General features: G+C 43.3%; 1 protein-coding gene across 1 annotated transcript in view; it reads left to right on the top strand.

Annotated features, from left to right (window-relative positions):
- The first annotated feature begins 1,927 nt into the window (after positions 1 to 1,927).
- Positions 1,928 to 26,335, top strand: part of LOC145405067 (uncharacterized) — an 81,703-nt gene continuing 57,295 nt past the window's right edge. The window contains 3 exon segments of the mRNA XM_080276569.1: positions 1,928 to 3,121; positions 11,498 to 11,527; positions 20,715 to 20,751. Coding sequence (XP_080132695.1) covers positions 11,501 to 11,527; positions 20,715 to 20,751 — 64 coding nt within the window. The 5' untranslated portion in view covers positions 1,928 to 3,121; positions 11,498 to 11,500.

The raw sequence follows: 26,335 nt of genomic DNA, 5'->3' as shown, positions 1-26,335 counted from the left end.
GGTAGGTGGATGTGGTATGGTGAGTGTGGTAGGTGGATGTGGTACGGTGAGTGTTGTAGGTGGATGTGGTATGGTGAGTGTGGTAGGTGGATGTGGTACAGTGAGTGTGGTAGGTGGATGTGGTACGGTGAGTGTGGTAGGTTGATGTGGCATTTTGAGTGTGGTAAGTGGACGTTGTATAATGAGTGTGGTGGGTGGATATGGTACAGTGAGTGTGGTAGGTTGATGTGGTTAAGTGAGTGTGGTAGGTTGATGTGGTTAAGTGAGTGTGGTAGGTTGATGTGGTAAAGGGAGTGTGGTAGGTTGATGTGGTAAAGGGAGTGTGGTAGGTTGATGTGGCATGGTGAGTGAGTGTTGTAATGTGGTTGAGGGATGATGGATGTGCTGGGGTGGATGTAGAAAATGGGTGTGGTAGGAAGGCGTGGTAGGAGGGTGATGTTGCAAGGTGGGTGTGGTGGGTGGGTGTGGTAGGAATGGATGTGGCAGGGAGTGTAAAGTGGAGAGGCTGTGGCAGAGTGGGTGTGGCTGAGAGGGTGTGGAGTTCGTGACAGAGTAGTTAAGATTGAGATGGGTGTGGTGACGGGGGTGGTGGAGGCGGTGGTGGAGTGCTTGGAGTGGTGTGTGTGTGTGTGTGTGTGTGTGTGTGTGTGTGTGTGTGTGTGTGTGTGTGTGTGTGTGTAGGGTGACGGGGTGACAAGGGTGGCACACAAGATTAAGGGTGAAGTGTGCAAGGTGGCAGAATATATTGGCAAGTGGGCGGGAAGGTGAAAGAAAAAGAGGGAGGGTGGCAGGGAGAAGGGATGTGGCAGGGTGGGACTAAAGTGGTGAGCAAGGTGACAAAGATGTGAGTGGATATGTGGCAGGAAGATGGCAGGCTGGTCAGGGGGGGAGTGAGAGATGACAGGGAGGCAGAGTGTGAAGGAGAGTTGGCAGGGTGGCAGGGAGGGAGGGAGAGATGGCAGGGTGGCAGGCAGGGGAGCGAGAGATGAAAGGGAGGCAGGGAGGGAGGAAGAGATGGCAGGGAGGGCAGTGAGAGAAGACAGGGAGGGGAGAGATGGCAGGGAGAGAAGTGAGAGATGACAGGGAAACAGGGAAGGAGAGTTGGCAGGGTGGCAGGGAAGGAGGGAGAGATGGCAGGGTGGCAGGGAGGGAAGTGAGAGATGGCAGAGAGGGAGGGAGAAACTGCAGGGTTGCAGAGAGGGAGGGAAAGATTGCAGGGAGGGAGGAAGAGATGGCAGAGTGGCAGGGAGGGAGGCAGAGATGGCAGAGTGGCAAGGAGAGAGGATGAGATGGTAGGGTGGCAGGGAAAGATGGCAGGGTGGCAGGGAGGGAGGGAGGGAGGGAGGGATATGTGGCAGGGTGGTAGGGAGAAAGGGAGAGATGGCAGGGTGTCTGGGAGTAAGGGATTACAAGGTGGCAGAGGGAGAGAGAGAGAGAGAGAGAGAGAGAGAGAGAGATGCAAGGACTTGTAAGGACAAGTAGTATCTCAAAAGATCTTACGACCCATACAAAAAGGACAATCCATGGATGAAGTCATTGCGTATATGCTGCTACCGTAGCCGTAACAGCGAGATAAATCATACTGTAGCAAAGATGAAAGCTGGGATTAATGCCTATCACCTAACACGAGGGACATGAAGGAAACATCCAATGTGTTTAACCCAGACGACGGCACTTAATAATCCAATTTACCATCCAAGTCCCTATTTCAGTTTTAGGTGCGAACAGGGTGAGGTAAAGAAGTGGGTGGGATGGTATGGAGGGACAGGAGGGTAGGCTGGCGGGCGGGGGTGGGTGGTGGCATGTAGGAGTGTATTGGCAAGGGACAGGGCTCGACTTGGCACGGGCTGGGCAGGGCTGGGCAGGGCTGGGTGGGGCTAGGCGGGCAGGGCGGATGTGGGCTCCTCAGTACCTCAGGGTAGCGGGGCAGCAGAGGGCCGGGTTGTTGCAGCCGCGTTCTCCCTCCCGTCTGCAACAAGAGATCGGTTGTAGAGGACGCTTGCTGCAAATGAGGCCCACGGCTTGCGAGTTTGTTCCCCACTGAGGCGTTTATTTCTCTGCTACTCAAGTGCACCTCGCTCGTTACTATCTATGGGGTGCATAATCTTAGCAGTACATCCTCACTGTATAATCTTCGCTGCTTAGAGTATATCCTCGCTGCTTACGGTCTTCGTGAATCATCTCCGCTGCTCATATACTATCGCTCGTTACAGCCTAAAAAGTGTTTACAACCTTAAGTACCATAGCACGTTACCAGTCTCCCAGTTGTATACTTCCTCGTTACTGTCTCCATAAACGGTGCATGATCCCCGCTACTCAAGAACAACACAATTCCACTCAATACTGTCCCGCCAAGAGGTAAATAAATACTTGGTCGCTACTCAAGTATTTGCTTTTCCCCGAAGGTCACATACTCCTCCGCCACAAAGCATTCTCAGTCTCGCTTCAGCTGTCCTCCCTCATAACCGGGAGCTCCTCTCTACAACGAACGAATCCACTAGCCTGAAGGAAGAGTAGTTACCTTCTTCACAACGACCCTCGCACTGTTGCCAAGAGAGCGCTGAACGGTAACCAACGGCTTCTTCAAGTTTCGCAACGGAACCTTCAAGTTTGACTCGCCAACGGTCACAACGGTAAAACGGAACCCAGCTCTTTAACATACATCGTCCCCAAACTTTGATTAGCTTCAAAGTAACGAGGAACGAATATCCCAGTAGAGCGAACTCGATTCTTCAATGTGAAACAGATACGTGACTGTGGAATCTGAAACTAAATCGCGTCGAAATCTTGAATGCTCAAAGATCGCCAGACACAAAAATACCTTCCCAAAAACCCAAAATATATTTTTTTACAAACCACAAATTTCCAACAGTTCCTTGTGCAACAGACTGATTATAATATCCAACATCGAATTCATAGGGAAATAAACGAAAACTGAAACACTATAACTAAATTAAGAGCGAGACATACCCAGTGAAACAAAATACGGTAGTGGAGTGAAAAGGACAAAATCGATCACTCCCTCTGCAGCGCCAGAAGTGAAAAAAGTCAGGGATGTTTGAAGGAAGAATGTCAGAGTGCTAATTGACGTCAACAAGCTTTTACGGCAGCAGCAGCAACAGTAAGTGCACCTACGTCACTGTTGTACAATCATCAAAAGTTCGCAAACACTTTCCTGCTGGTTGTAGTGGTGTTAAATTACATGTTTTTGTGCAAGATCCTTATGGGCAATATTCTTAGCCGCACATGAGGCTTCGTGGTACCTCTTCCTTGGTGATTCATTCTGCATATTACACCTTAACATTCTCTTGTATGTTGTTTGTAGTCTTAATATCAAAATAGGTTGCAGTAATAACACACAAGAGGATACTGAGGTGTAATGGGCAGAATAAATCCCTAAGGAAAAGGTGCTACGAAGCACATAGCAAAAGAGTGTCACAAGGAAGGGTACTCTCTTCCGTCGATGTGGAAAGAGGACTAAGGAAGGCAGGACACAGTGCTGGCAGGGGGTGGTGCGTGAACTTTTGCTTGTGATTGTACGTCAGCCACACCCTCGTCTCGTGCCACATCCTGTACCACACCCCTACACCCTGTACATTACTGCAAAGGTACACCCAGGAATGTACTTTGTCCCTGGTTCTACACCCCTACCCTCCCATACCCTGCATTAACTCTTTATTGCATCTCGTAGTACCCCTTCATGACACCCCACGTAGTGTACTGCCCCTCAATATATCCCACCACACTATGTACAACCTTCCCACACGATGTACGGCCATCCCATACCATGTACTACCCTCCCACACCATGCACTACCTTTCCACATCATGCACTACCTTTCCACACCATGCATTACCCTCCCACACCATGTATAGTCCCGGCCAATAATTCCTTTACACGTCTGGGTTTCGGAACAAGTGATGCGAGATTCTTATCCACATGATTCTTGCTTAGTAAGACCTCGTTAGGTTCTGTATGTGACTTTCGCAACACCTCTTCCTTTGCTACTTATTCTGCATCTTACACCTGAATCTTCATTGGTCTGTCACTGATGCAAACTATACTAAAAAGATACAAGTGGCCGAAGACAATGTTAGGATGTGATATGCAGAATGAATCGCAAGGGAAAAGGTGTTGCGAAGCTTCCTGTGCCATCTAGAAAACGGCCTCAGGGTTTCAGGAAAGGTGTAAAGTCAATATTGACCGTAAATGTACTACTCTCCTTCCCCCACCATGTAATACTCCTTCATTACATCCCAACCCTCAGTACTATACTAAGCCTTTCAGTCCCGTGACGCAGTTTTCCACTATATTCTTGCTGATTACAAACGTTTATATTCAGCTTAGAATTTTATTGAAGTCGAAAGCTTAGATATTGGCTTCATCACTACATCGCTACAAGGTCTCTACATACATACCTGAATGGTGATAATTCAGAGGCAGCAAGAATACACCAGCAAACACGCCACCAGACTGAAGGTTGTATTGGAATGTGCTCTGATAATCCCAACAGGCATGGCATTACTGTCTACCTTAACGCCTACACCGATTTCATTACCTATTACCAACACTTTATTATTTTATTACATAAATAATGAACATTCTCTTTTACCTCACTCCTCTCCTATCCATTAATTCCTTCTTCTGTCTCCTCCTCCTCCTCTTTTACTTTTTAGATGTGCGAGCATTTCAAGGATCAAGGTTATTGGTCTGGTGTTTCTCCTTTCTACTCCTGCTGCTACTCCTGCACATCTCTTTCACCTCTCCTACATTTTTATCTTCACCTCATCCTCCATCTCCACCATCGCCATCTCCCCCATCTTCCTCCTTCATTTCTGTCTCACCTCCTCCTCCTCCTCTTCCCCCACCCCTATGTTTGTTTTCCTTTCTTCTCTTCCTTCCTCTTTGTGCCAAAAGTGAAGTGACTGGCAAAGTATTTTTCAATGTCTAAACTCGACTTGGAAGCTGCCATGGTAGGGTGATGGGGGTATGGTCGGGTGATGGAGGTATGGGAGAGTATGGTAGGGTGATGGGGGTATGGTCGGGTGATGGAGGTATGGGAGAGCATGGTATGGTGATGGGGGTATGGTCGGGTGATGGAGGTATGGGAGAGCATGGTAGGGTGATGGGGGTATGGTCGGGTGATGGAGGTATGGGAGAGCATGGTAAGGTGATGCGGGTATGGTCGGGTGATGGAGGTATGGGAGAGCATGGTAGGGTGATGGGGGTATGGTCGGGTGATGGAGGTATGGGAGAGCATGGTAGGGTGATCAGGGTATGGTCGGGTGACGGAGGTATGGGAGAGCATGGTAGGGTGATGGGGGTATGGTCGGGTGACGGAGGTATGGGAGAGTATGGTAGGATGATGGGGTATGTCAGGTTATGGTAGGGTGAGAAAGGTGCAGTATGGTCAGGTATTCAGAAAATGGTGGGTTTAAGTATGGCAGAGTGAGGCATGGAAAGATGACATATGGTAGAGTTACGTTAGGGTGATATATGGTGACGTAAAGCATGATAAAGTGAAGTATGGTGGGGTAGGGTGAGGTATGGTGATAGCTGCATGGTTGGGTGATGCATGTTAGGGAGGATAAGCCATGGCAGGGAGATTAGGTGTAGTAGGGTGATGGTGGTATGGCAGGGTGGATAAGATAGGGTATGATGACGGGGTACGGTAGGGCAATGGGGCTGTGCCAGGGTAAAAGATATGGCAGGGTAAGGGAGGCAGGGTAAGGTAGGGTGGTAGGGGTACGCAAGATGCCATGCTGCCATCTATTTTAAATATAGCTTATAATACTCTCTCTCTCTCTCTCTCTCTCTCTCTCTCTCTCTCTCTCTCTCTCTCTCTCTCTCTCTCAAACACACACACACACACACACATACACATCACATTCCATCACTTCCTCTCTTCTTCTTATCTCACTCCATATGTTTTCTTCCTCCATTCTGTTTCCTTCATAATCTTTCCTTTGTTCATTTAAAACATTCCTCGTTTATTTTCCCCTCCTTCACATTATCTCGTTTGTTTCCTTCGCTCATTTTGACTGATTTTCCTCGTTTATTTCCTCCTCGTCAGTGTGGTCTGCACTTGCTGCCACCAACCACCATGCCTTTGCTTCAGTGCTCTTTTGTCTGTGCGATTGTGCTTGTATTAACACATCTATGTTTTGACTCCGCAGATGCTCAATTTTTTACATTGCCTAATATTATGAATTTTAATACACTTAAAACTGTATAATTTTAAGGTAATAGCTTATTATAATCAAGAAAATTAAATCTATTTTTCTTAAATTTAAGCACTGCAGAATTTTTTTTTAGTGTTGACGCATATTGAATATTGCAATATAAGTGCCTAGTCTTAGCTGTAAGATACCTCACGCATGACACTGCTCACTAGAAAACTAACATATAACTTAATACACATACATACCCCGATTAACACCACATGAATTACAGCCAGCATTACCTATAACTAAAAGTCAACTACTGGAACACAGAACTTTTTTTTAGATGATGAATTACAAATCAAGACTCGCCATGTGGACCTCGCCAAAATCTTCTTGCTATATCGTAAACTTTTCCAGTTTTCATAGTCTAGCACGACGATACCGACGGATTTTCAAAATAAACTCAGTACTCCAACTATCAAAGGTGCAAGCGTGTTATATTTTCACCAGATTAGCTTACTTGCCTGTCTGGTGGTCTGTCAGCAAGATACCTGAAAGAGTTGGACCGAATTTAGTGTCTTCACTTTGAGTAAAACTAGCAAGTAATGAATACTGCTGAATATTCCATTGTCAACCCCATAACTTCCCACCGCATATACGAACCCCATAACTTCCCACCGCATATACGAACCCCTCCGTCTAAACCGGAGTTTTACCGTTATGTTCACAGAACCTAATTACCATTCGATAGTTAGACAATTTTGATACACACAACTCTGTTCCAGTCATTTTCATGCCAGAAACCATCTGCATAATGCTCAAACATGGGGATACGTGCTCCTCGAAGAGCTACCGTTGCGTTTACAATGTAAATATCTGTGTATGTAGTGGTCTCCATCTTGTGTCCCTTCCCATAACATGCACATCACTCGAGATCCCCAGCTGTCGAACCGGGCGCACAGACCCTCAAAAGATGTGCATCAGTAGCCTAGTATCTCAGATAGACTAGTGCATGATTAACTTCCCACTGTAAACTGGTGCTTAAATAATTAACTGTTAGTCTTAAATGTTTTAATTAAAATAATCTCTTTACTCAACGCGTATAGATAGATAGATAGATAGATAGATTTGGGTTTAGCTGGTTCACCACAGAATATTTTTGGTCGAACAGTCAAATGTGTTTCCAGCCATGCCAAAGGATATACAAAAAATTTATCTGCAATATTGCCTTGGCTGCGACCAGTAATATACGGTGGAAATTTTTAATGTCATAAGATGCATAGAGATATTAACGGGCATCAAAGCAATATATCCCCGACATCAAAAGAGGCAAGGTTAACGCTCATGACTTTGTGGGTCCACTGAAGTGTGAATGCGACGGTGAGGGTCGTGGCCCCTTGGTGGTGGCCGTGGGGACCTGGCCAGCTGTGTTGACAATGGCCGCCACACCACGCCAACATTTTTGTACCAAGGTGAGGGAGGGCCAAGTTTCACGGCCTCTGGGGCTCAGAATTATACGGATGTTTGTGCCACGAGTAGCCACATTCACCACATTCTCAGCCTACCGGGATTGAGGTCAATGTATAGGAGATACAGGCCAAGGTTGCTGCTCTACAGAAACTAGAGTATTTCATTTTCGTGGAAGAACAATCCACGACACTAAAATCAAGGCATCCGACGTCATTATCAGCGTCAGTAAAGGAGGTCTTTCCTAAACTGGGTAAAATGGTTTAGAGATTAAATAAAGTAAATAAAGAAAAAATACATCTATAACCAGTAAACAAAATAAATTTAAAAAATACATTATAAGGATTAAGATTGGAATGGAATTTTCATGCATCTAATTCTGGATATGAGCTAGGAAACCCGTTGCCGAGGTCAAGTAGGCTACTCCACCAACGAGACACCAAAATTGTCCCACACGTTACCTGTCAGTACTGTTGAGGTAACGGCTATACTGCTTGGTGACCTGACTCATAAAAGCCGTCACTGTAGCTGTAAATTGGCTCACCTCACTCAAGGGCGAACATGGCGGGCAGAGTACTGTACTGTCAACGTGTAAGGTGAGAGACGAGTACCCACGAAGGACACGAGCCATCAAACAGAAGGAAGACACCAGTGAAAATATCAAAGACTTCCGTCAAACATATATGAAAGGATGGACGACCGAATAATTGTAACTACAATACTGATCATGCCAAGGAAGTGACGAATGAAGTGTTGTGTGAATCACTACCAAACTGTGTCACACAACCGTTGAAGGCGGGAAGGAGGGAAGGGAGGTAAAATAACAGAGTGGCCAGTGAGCAGATCTGGCACATGACCCAGCAATCAATGGTGAGCCACGGGAAGGCGGTGAATGAGCTTGTAATTATGACCATGGCAAGGATCTTATGAATGAAGCGTTGTGTGATTCATTACCCAACTGTGTCAGACAACCATGGGAGGGGGGTTGGGAGGGACGGAGGGTGAGCTACGATAACGGGGTGGTGAGTGAGTAGATCTGGCAGCTAACCCATCTTACTGGTGACGTAGGCGGGGCAGCTCTGGCCACCATACAACGCGTACAGCACTTGGGGTCGTAATCTTTGGAAGCTTTAATGCCTATTCTTTTTTGCATATTGCACATTAGTATTCAATTGTGTGTTATTTATGCCTATCTATTTATGTGTAATACTGTTGAGTGTGTCTGGTGAAGTGGCAGCCTTTCTTCCACGTCCCACACTGTAATTCACTTAGTTACATTACTCAGTCACAAATATTTATTCGTTACGCAGGGATCAGGCAACAAGTTAAGCTTCAGATATGTAAGCACACTATCCATCCTGTGAAGAAGCAGGTGATCTACATACAGTATATTTGCCTTATCATAATGTTGCATGACAGCTCTGCACGACCTCGTGGGAGTCCACATCAGATAACTAGACATATACTGTTATGTACAAATTTGCTCTTTGAGGCATGATTTCCGACAGCGTGAAGTATTCCTTCGTTATTATTATTATCTATTATTGCCAGACGCCATAATCCCGTAAGGAGTGGCCGTTAGTCTTTGAGTTAGTTTTACGGGGAGGGGCATTAACCCTTTGCCAACCCACTTGCTGACATGTATGGAACACGTATGGGTTGGTTATATGGTTACCACCCGGCGTTGTAAATGATTTCGTGGTTTACAGGAAACCATTAGACTTGTCACTCAATGTAAAGCCATCTGAAATTTAAAGAGGAGTAATAAAATGTGACAGGAATGATGGGAGAAATAGGAAGAGAAGAGGGCAGACACAGAAAAGGAGTGATAATGGTGAAGGTAGAAGTATGCAGCACAACATCAAGTGAGTGGATGATGGTGAGAAATAAAAAGAGAGGGGACAGACAAAAAAAGAGTGATAAAGGTGAAGCAAGAAGTAGGCAGCACTACATCAAGTGAGTGGATGATGGTCGCCACCACCTACCACCAAGTATTATTATTATTATTATTATTATCATCATCATTGTTTATATCCAAGGGGTGGTTGGGGTTTACTGCACACGTAATGCCACTCAGGGATAAGTGAGGCTGGTCACTCACATCTTAAATGTCAGGACCAACTTGCCTAGCCCCGGGCTCCTACGCGTCTCATGGAGCAACACTGGATTGGATGATGAATGAATGAATTTATTATTATTATTATTATTATTATTATTACATTAACACACTTTTAATTCATCAAAATTGTGTAGAGAATAACATAATACAATATATTACAATTATCTGTGAAGAAAGTTGTTGTTGCAAGATTCGGTGGTGCTGGTGTGGCGGTAACGAACAGCTGGTTCAGCTGAAGCATGGTATAGCCTCAACCCTGCATGCACACGCCATAGCTGTTACTGCCCACCCTTTACCCCTCCCCGTGGCTGAGGCAAGTTGCAGCCAGGGTTTGACACCGACTGGATATCTGTTGGTCAGTGTTAAGGTGGAGTTAGTCCGAGGCTTTATTAGACTGCACGGTAGTTCGCCATTACACTGTAAATTGTACACTGTAGAGCAACTTCCCGGCATATTGGTAATTTCTCTGATGATACCAATACTGTGTCTTCGTTTGAAGCCCTGGCTAAGATTTTCTTTGAGCCAGAGACAAAGTTAGAGGGGTGAACAATAACTGCGACTCATGAATGCACCTTGTGGGTTCCTCCTGCTAATTTGTTAACACCTCTCACATCCAAGATTATCTTATCCAAGATGCTCTAAAAACTCTGGAATTACGTTGACATACCGTTATGAATTTCCTACTCTTAAGGAAAACTGATTGTAACAGAGACTGCATGGCGTATACTAGTGGTAATCACTGTACAGAGAGTAAAAACTGATCCGTTTATCAATTATATAGAGATTCAATCTGATGCTGCCTTCAAGAATCTTCAGTGATTATCTTTTAAAAATCTTCTATAATTACATCTACTGCTGCACGCTTAGACAATACCCATCATCTATGGTTCTTAAAAAAATAATAATAATAAATCAGCTGATACAGCATTTTAAATAAGCATGTAGCTACTTATACGACACCAACCTGGCTAAATTAACAGCAGAATAATTAACATAAAAGTGCTGACTCGTTCATTACATACTAACTAGAGAGGATTATACTGATCTCACTCACATACCTTTATACCATACCCACCACCACACCTACCATAACCCCCACCATACCCACCACAACCACCACCACACCTTCCATAACCCCACCATACCCACCACAACCACCACCACACCTCCCATAACCCCCACCATACCCACCACAACCACCACCACACCTCCCATAACCCCCAACACCCACCACAACCACCACCACACCTACCACAACCTCCACCTACCACAACCACCACCACACCTACCACAACCTCCACCTACCACAACCACCACCACACCTACCACAACCTCCACCTACCACAACCACCGCCACACCTACCACAACCTCCACCTACCGCAACCTCCACCTACCACAACCCACACCACATCTACCACAACCACCACCACTCCTATCACATTCTTCGTAACACCTTCCACAGCCACCATAACACTTTCCACACCCACCACCACACTTACCACAACCACCACCACACCTACCACAACCACCACCACACCTACCACAACCACCACTACACCTACCACAACCACCACTACACCTACCACAACCACCACCACACCTACCACAACCATCACCACACCTACCACAACCACCACCACACCTACCACAACCACCACCACACCTACCACAACCACCACCACACCTACCTGTTTAAGTATTCAACGCCATGATATTAATCGCTGTTTTAATTTTCTTCCTTTACAGACCATGCCAAGAAAATGCAGGAAGAAGAGAGTTAGTAGATTTATATGTTGGATGTTGTTTTTGTTACTGTGCTGTATGTGTTGTTTGTTTGTTTTGTGGGGTTAGTTGTGGTTTGTGTGTGTGTGTGTGTGTATGTGTGTGTGTGTGTGTGTGTGTGTGTGTGTGTGTGTGTGTGTGTGTGTGTGTGTGTGTGTGTGTGTGTGTGTGTGTGTGTGTGTGTGTGTGTGTGTGTGTGTGTGTGTGTGTGTGTGTGTGTGTGTGTGTGTGTGTGTGTGTGTGTGTGTGTGTGTGTGTGTGTGTGTGTGTGTGTGTGTGTGTGTGTGTGTGTGTGTGTGTGTGTGTGTGTGTGTGTGTGTGTGTGTGTGTGTGTGTGTGTGTGTGTGTGTGTGTGTGTGTGTGTGTGTGTGTGTGTGTGTGTGTGTGTGTGTGTGTGTGTGTGTGTGTGTGTGTGTGTGTGTGTGTGTGTGTGTGTGTGTGTGTGTGTGTGTGTGTGTGTGTGTGTGTGTGTGTGTGTGTGTGTGTGTGTGTGTGTGTGTGTGTGTGTATGTGTGTGTGTGTGTGTGTATGTGTGTGTGTGTGTGTGTGTGTGTGTGTGTGTGTGTGTGTTTTGGGGTATTGGTATATATATATTGCACTGACTGTATGAACTCTGTATGTGTGTTTGTATTTGTAGTCTGCATCAGTCCGTACGAGATGCACTGCAGGATCAGACCATCTCGTCGTAGGGAGGAACAACCAAAATCATCCTTTCGCCATGTTGCCTAAGTATGAATTAAGAACGACTTTGTGCTGTGAGCCAGTGCACGTGAAGGTAGAAGTGTTGTACTGACTGTGTTGATATGTGTCAGAGTCTGTAAGAACCGGCAGGGCGCTACTGTATACTAAAATAAGAAAGGACATACTACCTGGACCCACTTAACCTCCGTAAGTATGTGAGTTCCTTCAGTATGACCGCCACAATGGGATAGTGGTAAACAGTTCCCCCCTCCCTTTCTTCCCCTTACCTTGCCTTATAAATACAAATAAATAAGCAAATAAAAAAAAGTACCATTCATAATATGCAACTAACTGAAATCCGGGTTGGAGAGGCCAGGACACACTGCATAATTATACAAGACCTGAGGCCATATTTTCGTCGGTTGAGTAGGCCCTTACCGTCTCTTCCTAAATGGCTAATCTATATATGTGGTAGGTTATAATAATCTCGTACATTACGTACCTCATGCAACCTGCAGCATAATAGCTGGGGAAAAGGTACTATGTAGAAAGCTTCCTAAGCTGACAAGAATACGATGCTTGGAGCCACAAAATGGAGGGAAGAAGGACAAAACAAGACTCGTGTTCGTGCACTGAGTCAGCAGCATACTTGATGAGGTGTTACGTGCCTCGTACAAGCCAGTTTGCAAGTGAACAAGACACGAAGAATATTATAATTATAAACGACTGATCTATTCACTGAAACTGAATAAAGTAATTATCTGTGTGGAAAGCTGCGCTGCGTATACAAATGGACAAATCTACTTTGGATACATTATAAACCCTCCTTACTTGTAGTCCGTTCAGAGGTCACAAGCAAATGGGAGAGTGGATGTGTCACAGCCTCTTCCAATAAGCTTTGTAACAAATGTTGAACTGGACAAGGACACAAGGTAAAAAACAAAAAAAACAAAAAAAAAATAAAGGATACAAGTTAATAGGATAAAAAGAGTGGTTTGAACGAGCACTGACTGCATAGGAAACAAAGTTGGCGAAAGGACGGGATGCTGCGACGTGGCTACTGATATTTTAGGAAGGTGGCCATCTGCATGAGCCGCTACACAAAGAACAGGATGACACTTTGAAATAAGAATATGTGTGCAAGAACAGACACAGTAGGAAGGCAGGCTGGATATTAAATGGCAGTGCCAGATTAAATCATAAGCCTTCCTATAGTCTTAAAGATTTTACATTTTATCTATCTATTTATTGCCAGATGCCACAATCCCGTAACGGGTGGCCATTTGACTTTGAGTTATTTGTTTTACGGGGAGGGGCACTAACCCTCCACCAACCCACTTGCTGACACGTAGGGAGCACGTATGGTTTGGTTATATGGTTACCACCCAGCGTTGTAAATGGTTTCTTGGCTTACAGGAAACCATTTGGCTTGTCACTCAATGTAAAGCCACCTGTAAAGGAAAGAAAAGCAATAAGAAGAGACAGGAAAGATGCGAGAAATAGGAAGAGAGGAGGGCAGCCACAGAAAAAAATAAATAAATAAATAAATAAAGGCTGAGGAAGAAGTAGGCAGCACTACATCAAGTGAGTGGATGCACAAGTACTTGGTGAAATATAAATAAAACGTTCCTTGATATGGCATCGTGGAAACCGTTTTTGAGGTGTTGAGAGACTCGCTTTGGACTAGATAACTTTCCAGTTTTAACGCCAAAGAACACCGAATGGACAGTGATACATCTTAACCCCTGGACGCTGGGACGGAATCCATTGGTTTATCGTTATTTCCACACTTTTTAAAGATGGGATCTTTTACAGTGAATGGGTCCGTAAAGCCTACATCTAAGCCGCTAGTTCAAAGTCTCTCCTAAACAGAATAAAATAATTTAGAAGTAGCAAGAGTGGGAAAAAAAAAAAAAGTCACTGGCTTGAAGAAGCTGGTATTAAGCATAATGAAGTTAGTGGTGGTATCAGTAGAGCCAGATATATGAAACTGTAGAAGGCAGAGGCTCAACACCATCATCGTAAGAAAGGAACCTGAGGTGAATGTTTGCGCGGAGGATAAACATTTACCTGTGGAAGAGGGGTGTGCCGGGAAAATGTTGTACGAGGGAAAGGAAGTAAAAGTATTCCTTTTTTTTTTTTTTTTTCTTATGCCACTAAGATCAGATGGAAGTAGATTTTGGTTGGTTGCTGATTATTCTAGAATGGATGGAGTTAGATAAGACAAGCAACAGATCTGCCATGGCTTCAGGCGGCAACATTTTGTAACCGTCTGAGTTTGTTAATTGGCGGTACCGTGTGCATGCGTCCACAATGTTATGCTACCAACACAACATGGGTAAATAAAGTCAAAAATCGTGGTAATAAGTTAAGTGTATGAAAGAGTAATGTATTATTCGATGCCTGAGAGAATAATTCAATACTGTGCAGACTAAGACAGCCCCTAAATAACAACAGGGATAGTCCTTGCGGGGAAAATCACAGCTGTACTGCATGACGGCATCCCTGTCTCCAGCTCCATCATTCGTGTTGTTACTAGAAAGCTATAAGGATACAAATGCAATGGAGTGACAGATGTTCAGGAAGCATGACTGTGATCGGAGTCAACTAGAAAATATATTTAAATTAATCGACAGAAGGATCAGCTGGATGACTTTATACATTTCAGTGCTATCCACTACGGTCGGGGTTATATGTGGATTTGTACAAGCCATTCAGGATGCGGAAGTTTATTCACAGGTGGATCAGTAAAATGCTGGTGGATAACACAGTCAAAGGTGGTGGTAAACTCTGACACCTCCAATAATAAACATTTTTGACGAAAGGAAAGTGTGGAGAAAGTATTCACCTTCTGATGTGAAATAATTAAAGTATGTAGACCCAGAAAGACGATGACTTTACATACAACATACAGATTAATATGATATCCCCCGTAGCACACAAGATTCGTTCAGTAACAGTAAAGCTATTATGTTTATTCTACACATAGGCACAAAACCACCTTTGGCGTTCAAAATGATCATAGCGGTCCCAGAAGGAAATAGAACTTTATCAGTCGCCTCTGATGCCTGAGTCTTGCTGCGAGGAAAAAGAAAAATATAATGAGGTCTGGAGAAGGCATATTGAATAGACATGAAACTGCAGAATAATTTACCGATGTTGCAAAATTGTATGGAGTGTGTGTGTGGAAGTGGCCAATGGTTGTCTTTAAGCTGCATTTCCTCGAACTTAACACCTGTCAGTTTTCCTACCATCATAACTATATACATTATTTTCAAAGCACAGTAGTTTGCAGTAACTGTCGCGACTAGCACGAAAGAACAGAAATGTTCAGCACATGATGGAGTCCTTTCAGATCAGGCACGTAGTATGTTACAATCATGTGTACTGTAGGGTTATACATGAGTGTTATAATATTATGGACACATACAGGACTATATAGGCATTTGAAATGTTATCGTAACACGAAACTGGCACGTGTATAAAGTTATGCGAAACGTCAGAAAGTGGCAGCGGTACGAGTGGCACGTGAGGTGTTAGGAATGCGTTATCCTGGCACCGATGCGAGTTGTTTTTTACCCGCTACGTGGACTAGAATGTGGCGCCCAGCCTGTACACGTGTGGCCCACACGTGACGGCAGCGCGCACGTTACACTCTTTCCCTTACACACACATATAAACTTTCCTCCTTTCTCCATCATCCCTACGACTTCTTCAAGCTTGTCACTCACTGGCTCCTCTAATGTTATAGCGATCCTAACCTATCACAAAACAGTGACGTCACCGAGCCACTGGTATTTCATCTTTTTGTTACCTATACATTTGAATTTTATTCACTTCCTCGAGACTGTCAGGCATTGGCTCCTGTAGTGACGTCATAGCACTTCCACCCAATCACAAAAGATCTGAGCGTGACGTCATCGGGATCACTGCCAATCATAAGCTGGTGTGAGGGAAGGTGCCGAGATGTTTGTTATAGTGTGAGGGAGGCCAAGTTTAGGTGTGGGTGTGGGCGGAAGACGGGTGAGGAGGGGGGGAGTGAGAGAAGATGAATGAAGATGGGTGGAAACTGAGGAAGAGGAACCGACACAAATAGGAAACAATGGAGAACGATGGGAAAGACAGTATTAAAATTTGGGCGGCAAAAGGCCACTAGAAATATACATATAAAATAAAATAAAAGCAAAAACTGTAGGAATGAAAAATAGGTCGTGAAAGGCTCATTGGAGAGTGTTTGTAATCTTCTGACCTGGGCTTCCTGGCCTGTGGTAAAGTAATCACTAGCGGTAAACTTGGGTTCTGTCAGTGGTGTGTACACAGGGAGTTCAAACAATTATTCATTTCTCAGGGACGGGAATGCCAAAGAAAACATCTGAAAATGTAATTATTTTCTTAATCGCACTCGATATGTACCCTGTGTTCCAATATTCGTTTTCAAACACTGATACCTATACAATTATGCACAAATCCCGAACTGATTAATGTTCGTTATATTCCAATTGGCCAGCTTCCTATCTACTGAAAAGTAATCATCATCGTATTATTTACCAGTCTGTATAAGCAAAGTTATCGTACACTGACACTCATTTACGTGCCAGTTACAGCGGGCATCGTCACAAAATAATACGCATGTGCCAACAAAAATATCAAGCGGTACACAAAATGAAAAAGCTTGGGAAATCCTGCCTTAGAGGATGAGACGCCATTCCTGCGTCAAGTAAAGCGTGTGGCGGCAGCATCAATAATACAGTTTAATATTTATCACGGCCTCAAAGGGTTAAACAGCAGAGAAACAGGGAAACAAACAGGACAGTATGAAGTATGAAAGAAAATAAGAGATGCTACAGAGAAAATCCTACAAGGAAAATGTAAGAGAAAGGAAAGATACCAGTACAGAGAATGAAAGTTATAAGGCGAAACAAAAGAGAATACACACGAGGTACGGGATACCCTGGATGGCCGCACCCACCCCTGCGTATACTGAGGGGAAAGAAATAGTTTACTGGTGAAGCGCTTTAATGACGACACCCGTCTGGCTTACAGGCCCTACCAATACAGCTAAATGCCCAGTGATCTGCACCCCCTCCCCCCTGTGTCATGTTAACGTCTATTGCAGCATGACGCAGGTACACGGTAGACAAAAAACACATCACATGGCCTTGAGATACACCCTAGACACAACATAAATACCCCACACCCCTCAGCACATCCCCCATAAAGCCTGCACCTCACCTTTGTAAAACAGTACAAAGACTCAACCAACGAGTAACACAGGCACATATTGTACAATGAATTTTGCTACCCCTTTGGGTGTCTGCAAAAAAAAAAAAAAACGAAAACGAATATCAGAATATAATATAGAAAAATAAAATATACAAATGTGTGTGTGTGTGTGTGTGTGTGTGTGTGTGTGTGTGTGTGTGTGTGTGTGTGTGTGTGTGTGTGAAGACTACAAGCATTCACACTCTTATTTACACAGGCAACACAGACACTGGAGCTATACAAACATATGATCACTCCTGCCTCGCCTGACCACCGTGTAACTAAGCCATCACTGTTACATCCTCAGCTTCTGGTTTTGTTGGCGGCCTAATAAAAGGACAACAATGATGGCAGAAAAAAATATAAAAGTAACACGATGTACATGTTTTTAGCGAATCCAATAAAAATAATAATAATAATAATAATAAATGATTAATAATAATAATAATAATAATAATAATAATAGTATCAATTATTATTATTACTGTTATTATTATTATTATTGTTTGTTATTATTATTATTATTATTATTACTACTACTACTACTATTATATAAAAGTCATCGTGGTGACAGGGTTAAGGAATCTCAAAACAACTAAGGGAGACCCGGCATGGGCAAAACCCAGAGGTTTGCTCTGACAGATTCTGATGGCAAGTAACAAACAGAAATGAAGCATCAGGAGAGTACGAAAGTTACACGCAAAGGTTCACAGTAGTAATATCACGATCAAAGTGCCGGTAAAACAGAGTGACATGATGGACACTGATGCCCAATATTACGCTAATTAAAGAATGCCTGAGATGAATGAACAACTACAAGGCAGGGAGACGTGATGACGGCCTCTTCACTGATCTCAAACATCCAGCCGATTTTCCATTACACAAGCCAGCAAAACAGTTTATGATATGCTTAAAATAAAATCGTAGCAGTGCCCACACCATGGATAAATGTCTATTATACTACTTAAAAAAAAAAAAAAAGACATTAAAGAGCTAAAAGACTATGTGTAGCAAGTCTTCACCTTCCTGTGTACAACCTTAACATATAGCCTAACAAACCTAACCCATCCCCAACTGGAAACAATCCAGCCAAGAGAACAAGCCAGATTTCGAGGTGGTCAGTAAACAACACATCATATTCTGATTATTAGCCAAGGAACTGACAGAAGCTCAACATTTATGAGACCTCTGTTCATGACATTAATTTTATCCATTTTGAATGAGTATTTTAATCGCTCGAAACAGGCAGTGAGGTAAGAAGTACTAGGATTGGGTGTAAAAGAAACTTACGGAGAATGTTGTTGTTTAAATATTTTCCTCTGCTGTACAGAGGATCACGCCTTATACTGACCGGCGATCGGCGGTCAGTGGGGTTTTGCTTTTGCCAGAGTTGTCCCCTGGTGGGCAGCTCTGCCATCCACCAGGGTCTGCTAGTGGGCAGCCCAAGTGTCCGCCAGGGCAGCCCAGCTGCCCACCAGAGGGCTCGCTGAGCGCGGCGAGCAATGTTACGAAGTATTAGAAGACAGATTTGGAGATGGCACTGCTACCATACAGCTTCAGCAGAAAACAGCAATAAAGGAATGTCTTGCGCAAGGCGACGAATCTTCACCAATTGCTGACTGCAAGGATAAGGATGTTTTCCGATTTTTATAATGGGATGTCAAAGGAAATGACACTGACGGTCATTGAGTCAAAAAGCTTCGATCTGTTGAAGACACAGTTCATTTCAGCGAATCGGGGTGGAACTATAAGAAATTCTGTCGCACCCCTGATCAGGGACACTCCGAAAGTATGCTTATATATATATATATATATATATATATATATATATATATATATATATATATATAATAAAGGCAAGTGTTTGTATGTATGTTACCTATAAACTCGGCTCCCTTAGGGTCTACCCCCACATGTGATACATAGTCTGAATCAGCATGATCCAAGGAGTGTTTTGATATATAATTTATTAGGATTAATTGTATGTTGAATAGTTACATTAGGTATATTGGCTGAAGGCCCAATCAGACCTCCGCAGGAGCTAGTATATATATATATATATATATATATATATATATATATATATATATATATATATATATATATATATATATATATATATATATATATATAAAATGTATGTATACTTGCATACATACATACATACATACAGAGAGAGAGAGAGAGAGAGAGAGAGAGAGAGAGAGAGAAATGTACTGGCTCCTTCACAGGCGATGTAAAAGCAGAATGTGCGAACAGTGTACTAAAGACAGCCAGTTCAAATCTTCAGTTCATGAAAAAGAGGTCACGCAAAAATATGGGAGGGGATGGTGGTTTTTTGGTGTGGATAAAGGATAAGACACTGCCTGTATTAAGAAGGAAGGGTAATTAATGAGTAACAGATGAATGCAGAGGATATAATCAACACAATAAGCACAAATGATCACGAACAGTTGAAGTCAAGTCTTTCGCAGAAGACAATCGATATTATAGAAACTTGCAGTTCATAACAAAAGTGTTCGTGAACTTATTGCAACTTAGAAGAAGTTATTAAGAAGCAAGTAAGTCAAATTCAGTAAATCTAGTAATTAAGGAAAGAGAAATATTGTGTAGGAGAATCTAAAGGTTATATTCAGTATTTGTAAGCGATTAAATAAAAGTCAAATATGGGATAAAACAACAACCAATGACATTTTGGAAGTAAAAAAAAGGTTCATCATCACCATCATCATCATCATGCAAATAACCAAGGTGATAATGATGATGACAATGATGAAAATCACGATTATCTTGAGACTAATAATAATAATAATAATAATAATAATAATAAAAATAATAATAAGCTATCTGTCCATCTATTGCCAGATGCCTTAATTCCGTAAGGGATGGCCACAAACAAATCGCCTCCATGTCGCTCTATCCCCCGCCATTCTCTGCCCTTCCCACAGCTCACACCCCTCTCTCTCATATACCTCTCCACTCCATCCCTCCACTTCATAATTATAATAATTATGATGATAATGATAGTAATATTGATAACAATATCCTATCTATCTATCTATTGCCAGTTGCCTTAATCCCGTAAAGAGTGGCCACAAACAAATCGCCTCTAAGTCCCTCTGTCCCCCGCCATTTCGCTGCCCTCCCCCCAGCTCATACTCCTCTATAAAAATAATAATAATAATAAAAATAATAATAATAATAATAATAATAACAATAATTCTTTTTCTGTCTTCAGATAATGATAGTGGTGGACGAGAGGGAGCCGGTGGGGGGTAAGTACTGTGTAATACTTTATTGGCTTCTGAGGGACATTTTCTGTTTTTCTTCTCCATATGATCACTGTAATTATCCCAGCTGACCACTGTACCCACCCCAGTCACCCCATGTATCCCAAACAGACACCCGACCCACCTCAACCACCCTAGTTATCCTAATTGGTCACCCTAACCACCTCAACCACCCTAGTTATCTTAATTGGTCTTCCTAACCACCTCAACAACCCTGGTTATCCTGAATGGTCACCCTAACCACCTCAACCACCCTATTTACTAAATGGTCACCCTAACCACCTCAACCACCCTATTTACTAAATGGTCACCCTAACCACCTCAACCACCCTATTTACTAAATGGTCACCCTAACCACCTCAACCACCCTATTTACTAAATGGTCACCCTAACCACCTCAACCACCCTATTTACTAAATGGTCACCCTAACCACCTCAACCACCCTATTTACTAAATGGTCACCCTAACCACCTCAACCACCCTATTTACTAAATGGTCACCCTAACCACCTCAACCACCCTATTTACTAAATGGCCACCCTAACCACCTCAACCACCCTACTTACTAAATGGTCACCCTAACCACTTTGTCACCCTATTTATCGTAACCGGTTACTTAACTACCGTAACAATTTTCTTGCTCTAAACTGGTAACCACTTTGTCACCCTATTTATCGTAACCGGTTACTTAACTACCGCAACAATTTTCTTGCTCTAAACTGGTCACCCTAACCATCTCAACCACCCTGTTAATCCTGAATGGTCACTATAATCACTTTCATTAACATATTTATCCTAACTTGTCGACCAAACTTAACTACGGCCAGCTGGCCACCATAACTGCCTCAACCTCCCTACCCACGAAGGTCACCCTAGGTATCTCACCTGTAAGGTAACGTGGACGCAAGAGGCAGGTAGTTTCTAGCGCGTTTGTTTTAATCTGACGAAGATCCCCAACCCCTTTCAGCTCAGATGATGGCAAAATTTTGAAGTTTTGCCAGCCTGGAGGGTCGGTACGACTAGTAACCAAGGAGATCCATTCTTACCTCAAAGGTTCATCGAATTTCACTGCAACCACTGCATTGTATTCAAGTTGTGGTGGTGGCGGCCATTTCCGTCAGGTGGAAACAAAGCAACTATACTAACATTTCCGACATGACACAGACGTAGGTCAGGAAGGGACTGCCTGGCTAAATATGGTTATGGTACAGTGTGTATTTACAACTCCTGTCTGGGGGCGTATTTTGTGACTCTAGAGAGTTTCTAAATCTCTTCCTCACACTTCTTTTGCACATAACACTCTAACTTCCCTCTGTATGCTATTGACGCAAATCAAGTGACAAAACAACATATATAACATACACGAGAAAGTTTAAGCGTCATATGCAAAATAAACTGCCAAGGGGGAGTTACTACACACCCTTCGTTACCACCTAATATTGATTGCAGCCCCAAACCTCACTATCTAACCAGTAAGCCTTTAACCCCTTCAGTCCAATGACGCGTTTTGTTGGTATATTCTTCCTACCACCAGACGATTTTATTCACCTCTTAAAGGCCTTCTACTATTGCCCATGTAATATGATCTGAGAAGAGACGAGCCTTAAGCTTTTGAAAGGTTGCAGCTGATTGGTTGTCCGGGTGTATTCATTATTAAGGACTCACTGTAAATTATTCTTATTATATGGGTATCAGTAATTGTTAGACGAAAAGATTGCCTAAATAAAATGTTATGCATAGCTATTAGCATAGATTAATTTAAAAACGGGGCCTTACTAAGTTTATCAGCTGGGCTACATACAGTGCCTAGAGTCATGTGTAATTTTGAATTCTAGGAACAAATCACAACACGTCCAGGTCAAGTTTTACCAGTACCTTGATTTTTTTCCCAATGTTCTGGCAAATTAACGTAATTTGTCGTTACTGCGACATTATGTAAAACCTAACTTAGTAAAACATCTTAATTTCAGTGAGAAATTACTGGTAAACACGGGTGAAAGGCTATATGTCACCCGTCACTTGTAAATATCCCACAGCCCATACCTTGTTCCAGGACAGTTGTATGTTGTAATAAGATATTCGAAATTAAAACGATGGAAAACATAATGATGATGCGAAAGTAGAGAGCATAACACAAACTGACGCGACAACAAACTCTCTAAGTAAAGTCTGCGTGGTCAAGTGGGACATCCCATGAGCGCCTCCCCCCCCCTCCGGCTAACATTCATTAAAATTCACGGAATATGTTACATTTCATTGCAATTTCGATGTTTTACTAGGTTATATTTTACAAGCTATCGAAGTAATTGCATTAATTACATTAATTTGCCAGAAGATTGGGAAAAAAAATCGTTTTTTTTTTTTTTATGCGAGGAAGAAGGAACCAAAGGCCATGAGCCCGCAGTAACAGTTCCCTCCAAGAGAAAAACAAAATACAATAGAGAGCCAAATTCAAGATCCGATCATTTTGAGATGCCTGGACACACTACGTTTGAAAGACTGGAGATCATAGGCAGAAGGAAATACAGACAGAGGGAGACAGTTCCAGAGCTGACCTGTTGCATAAATGAAAGACTGGGAGTAACGGTTAACTCTTGCATTAGAGAGTTGGACAGAAAAGGGATGAGAGTTTGCTGCCAGACGGGTGCTACGCGCCCGTCGTAGAGGTGGAGGAATGCAAGCAGACAGTTCAGAGGAGCAGTGACCATTAAAGTAGCGATAGAAAAGAGATAAAGATGCAACAGTGCGGCGAAGAGACAGAGGTTGAAGGGAGTCAGTAAGAGGAGGAGAGTTAATGAGACGAAAAGCCTTTGACTCCACCCTATTGAGAAGAGCTGTATGTGGGGAGCCTCCCCACACATGAGAGTTGTACTCCACACAGGGGCGGATAAAACCCCTGTATAGAGTCAACAATTGTGCAGGGGTAAAGAAAGAGCGGAGTCGGCTTAGCACACCCAATCTCTTGGAAGCAGATTTTACAAGAGATGTAATATGATCTTTCCAAGATAAGTCCCGAGTAAATGAAACCCCAAGCATGTTCAAGGATGATGCGGGATTAATCGGAATATTATTAATCATTAGTGGGTATACCTGTGGAAGATTTTGTCGGGTTGATAGGTGTAAGAACTGAGTCTTAGATGCATTAAAGACAACCATATTATTTTTACCCCAGTCAGAGATATGAGCCAAGTCAGACATTAGGTGTGCCATAGCCTCATCCCTTGTTTCTTGAAGTAACTGTTGAGATGGGCGTTGCGGGAACCGAATGGAAAGGTGAAGGGTGGAGTCATCAGCATATGAGTGGATAGGGTTAGATGTACAGCTTAGAAGATCATTGATGAATAAAAGGAAGAGAGTTGGTGATAGGACAGAGCCCTGAGGAACACCACTGTTGATAGATCTAGGAGAAGAACGATGGCCGTCTACGGCAGCAGCTATAGAACGACCAGAAAGGAAGCTAGCGATGAAGGCACAGATAGAAGGATAGAAACCGTAGGAGGACAGTTTGGAAATTAAAGATTTATGCCAGACTCGATCGAAAGCCTTTGAGATGTCAAGTGCAATGGCAAAGCTTTCGCCAAAGTCCCGAAAGGAGGATGACCAGGAGTCTGAAAGGTAGGTGAGAAGATCGCCAGTGGAGCGTCCCTGACGGAACCCATACTGACGATCGGAAAGAAGGTTGTGATAGGAAAGATACCTTAAAATTTTTCTATTAAGAATTGACTCGAAAACTTTTGAAATACAGGACGTTAAAGCAATTGGACGATAGTTGGAGGGTTAGGAGTGGTCACCCTTCTTTGGGACTGGCTGAATGAGAGCAAACTTCCAGCAAGAAGGGAAGGTACAAGTTGACAGACAAAGGCGAAATAGTTTGTCTAGGCAGGGTGTAAGCACAGAAGCACAGTTTTTGAGAACAACAGGAGGGACCCCATCAGGCCCATATGCCTTGTTAGTACTGAGGCCAGTAACGGCAGAAAATACATCAACTGAAGAAATTTTAATGTCAGCCATGAGGAAGTCAGAGGGGGGAAGTGATGGAGGAACAGCACCGGAATCGTCTAAGGTGGAATTGGAGGAGAAAGTCTGTGCGAAGAGATCTGCTTTATCTGTAGAAGAAATAGCTACAGAACCATCAGAGTAGAAAAGAGGAGGGAAGGATGATGAGGTAAAGTTGTTAGAAAGATTTTTGGCAAGGTGCCAGAAGGAGCGGGAAGAATTCGAGTTGGAGAGTTGAGAGCATTTAGCATGGATGAAATTATTTTTAGCAGAGCGAAGAACAGACTTAGCACGATTCCGGGCAGAAACGTAAAGATGATGTGATTCAGGGGTGGGTTGGCTCCGGTACCTTTTGTAGGCTCTCTCCTTGTTGCGGACAGCATTAGAACAAGCGTGATTAAACCAAGGCTTTCTTGCGTTAGTCAAAGGATATGAGAAAGGAATGTATGCTTCCATGCCCGAGAGAATAACCTCCGTAATGCGCAAGGCACACTCAGATGGCTCACGGCCATGGAAGCAATAATCATTCCAGGGAAAATCAAAGAAGTACTGCCTGAGGGCCTCCCAGTCCGCAGCTCCAAAATGCCAGAGACGACGTTTCCCTGGAGGGTCCGCAGGCCGTACTGGAGCGATAGGACAGGTTAAGGTAATAAGGTTGTGATCGGAGGAGCCCAACGGAGAGAAAAGATTAACAGAGTAAGCAGAAGGATTAGTTGTGAGGAAGAGGTCAAGTATGTTGGAGCTCTCTCCAAGGCGGTCAGGGATACGGGTAGGGTGCTGTACAAGCTGCTGGAAAAACTTGACCTGGACGTGTTGTGATTTGTTCCTAGAATTCAAAATTACACATGACTCTAGGCACTGTATGTAGCCCATCTGATAAACTTAGTAAGGCCCCGTTTTTAAATTAATCTATGCTAATAGCTATGCATAACATTTTATTTAGGCAATCTTTTCGTCTAACAATTACTGATACCCATATAATAAGAATAATTTACAGTGAGTCGTTAATAATGAATACACCCGGACAACCAATCAGCTGCAACCTTTCAAAAGCTTAAGGCGCGTCTCTTCTCAGATCATATTAAATACGTTATAGTGAAGGGGTTAATTATCCCTGTACCTAACCCCTCCAGTTCAGCAGTGTATCACAGGCTGAATAAAATCCTCTACAGAGGTCAGGATTAAAAATGGCGTCCTCGGGCTGACTGAGTCAACTCTTTTCGGAACCACTTCATTCTTGCTGCCTTTGTACAGCCAAGAAATAATCTCTGGTCGTTTGAATTAAATACAGTTTCTACGAAGGCTTTCAGGACGTGAGAAATCGTAATTATTTACTTTTGCTACAGTCAAACGATTTTATTATTCCAACCGCCGGGCGATTTTATTCTGCGTCGGAATGGCGTCTGGTGTCCGCGGCATCATTTTATATTCCTCATGACCAACGAACATGACCAGCTACTTTAACTTTATTTTTTTAACGCTAAATTCTCACGACTGTTGCCATTACTCGGTCATAATCGTCCAGAAAACATTAAATAATACACAAACCCTAATATGGCGTCGAGACACACAC

This window comes from Coenobita brevimanus, chromosome 65, assembly GCF_032717465.1.
Source record: "Coenobita brevimanus isolate Jiangsu-jjx chromosome 65, ASM3271746v2, whole genome shotgun sequence".
NCBI lineage: Eukaryota > Metazoa > Arthropoda > Malacostraca > Decapoda > Coenobitidae > Coenobita > Coenobita brevimanus.
The sequence above is the reverse complement of the archived record's forward strand: the minus strand, read 5'-3'. Positions and strand labels throughout refer to the sequence as shown.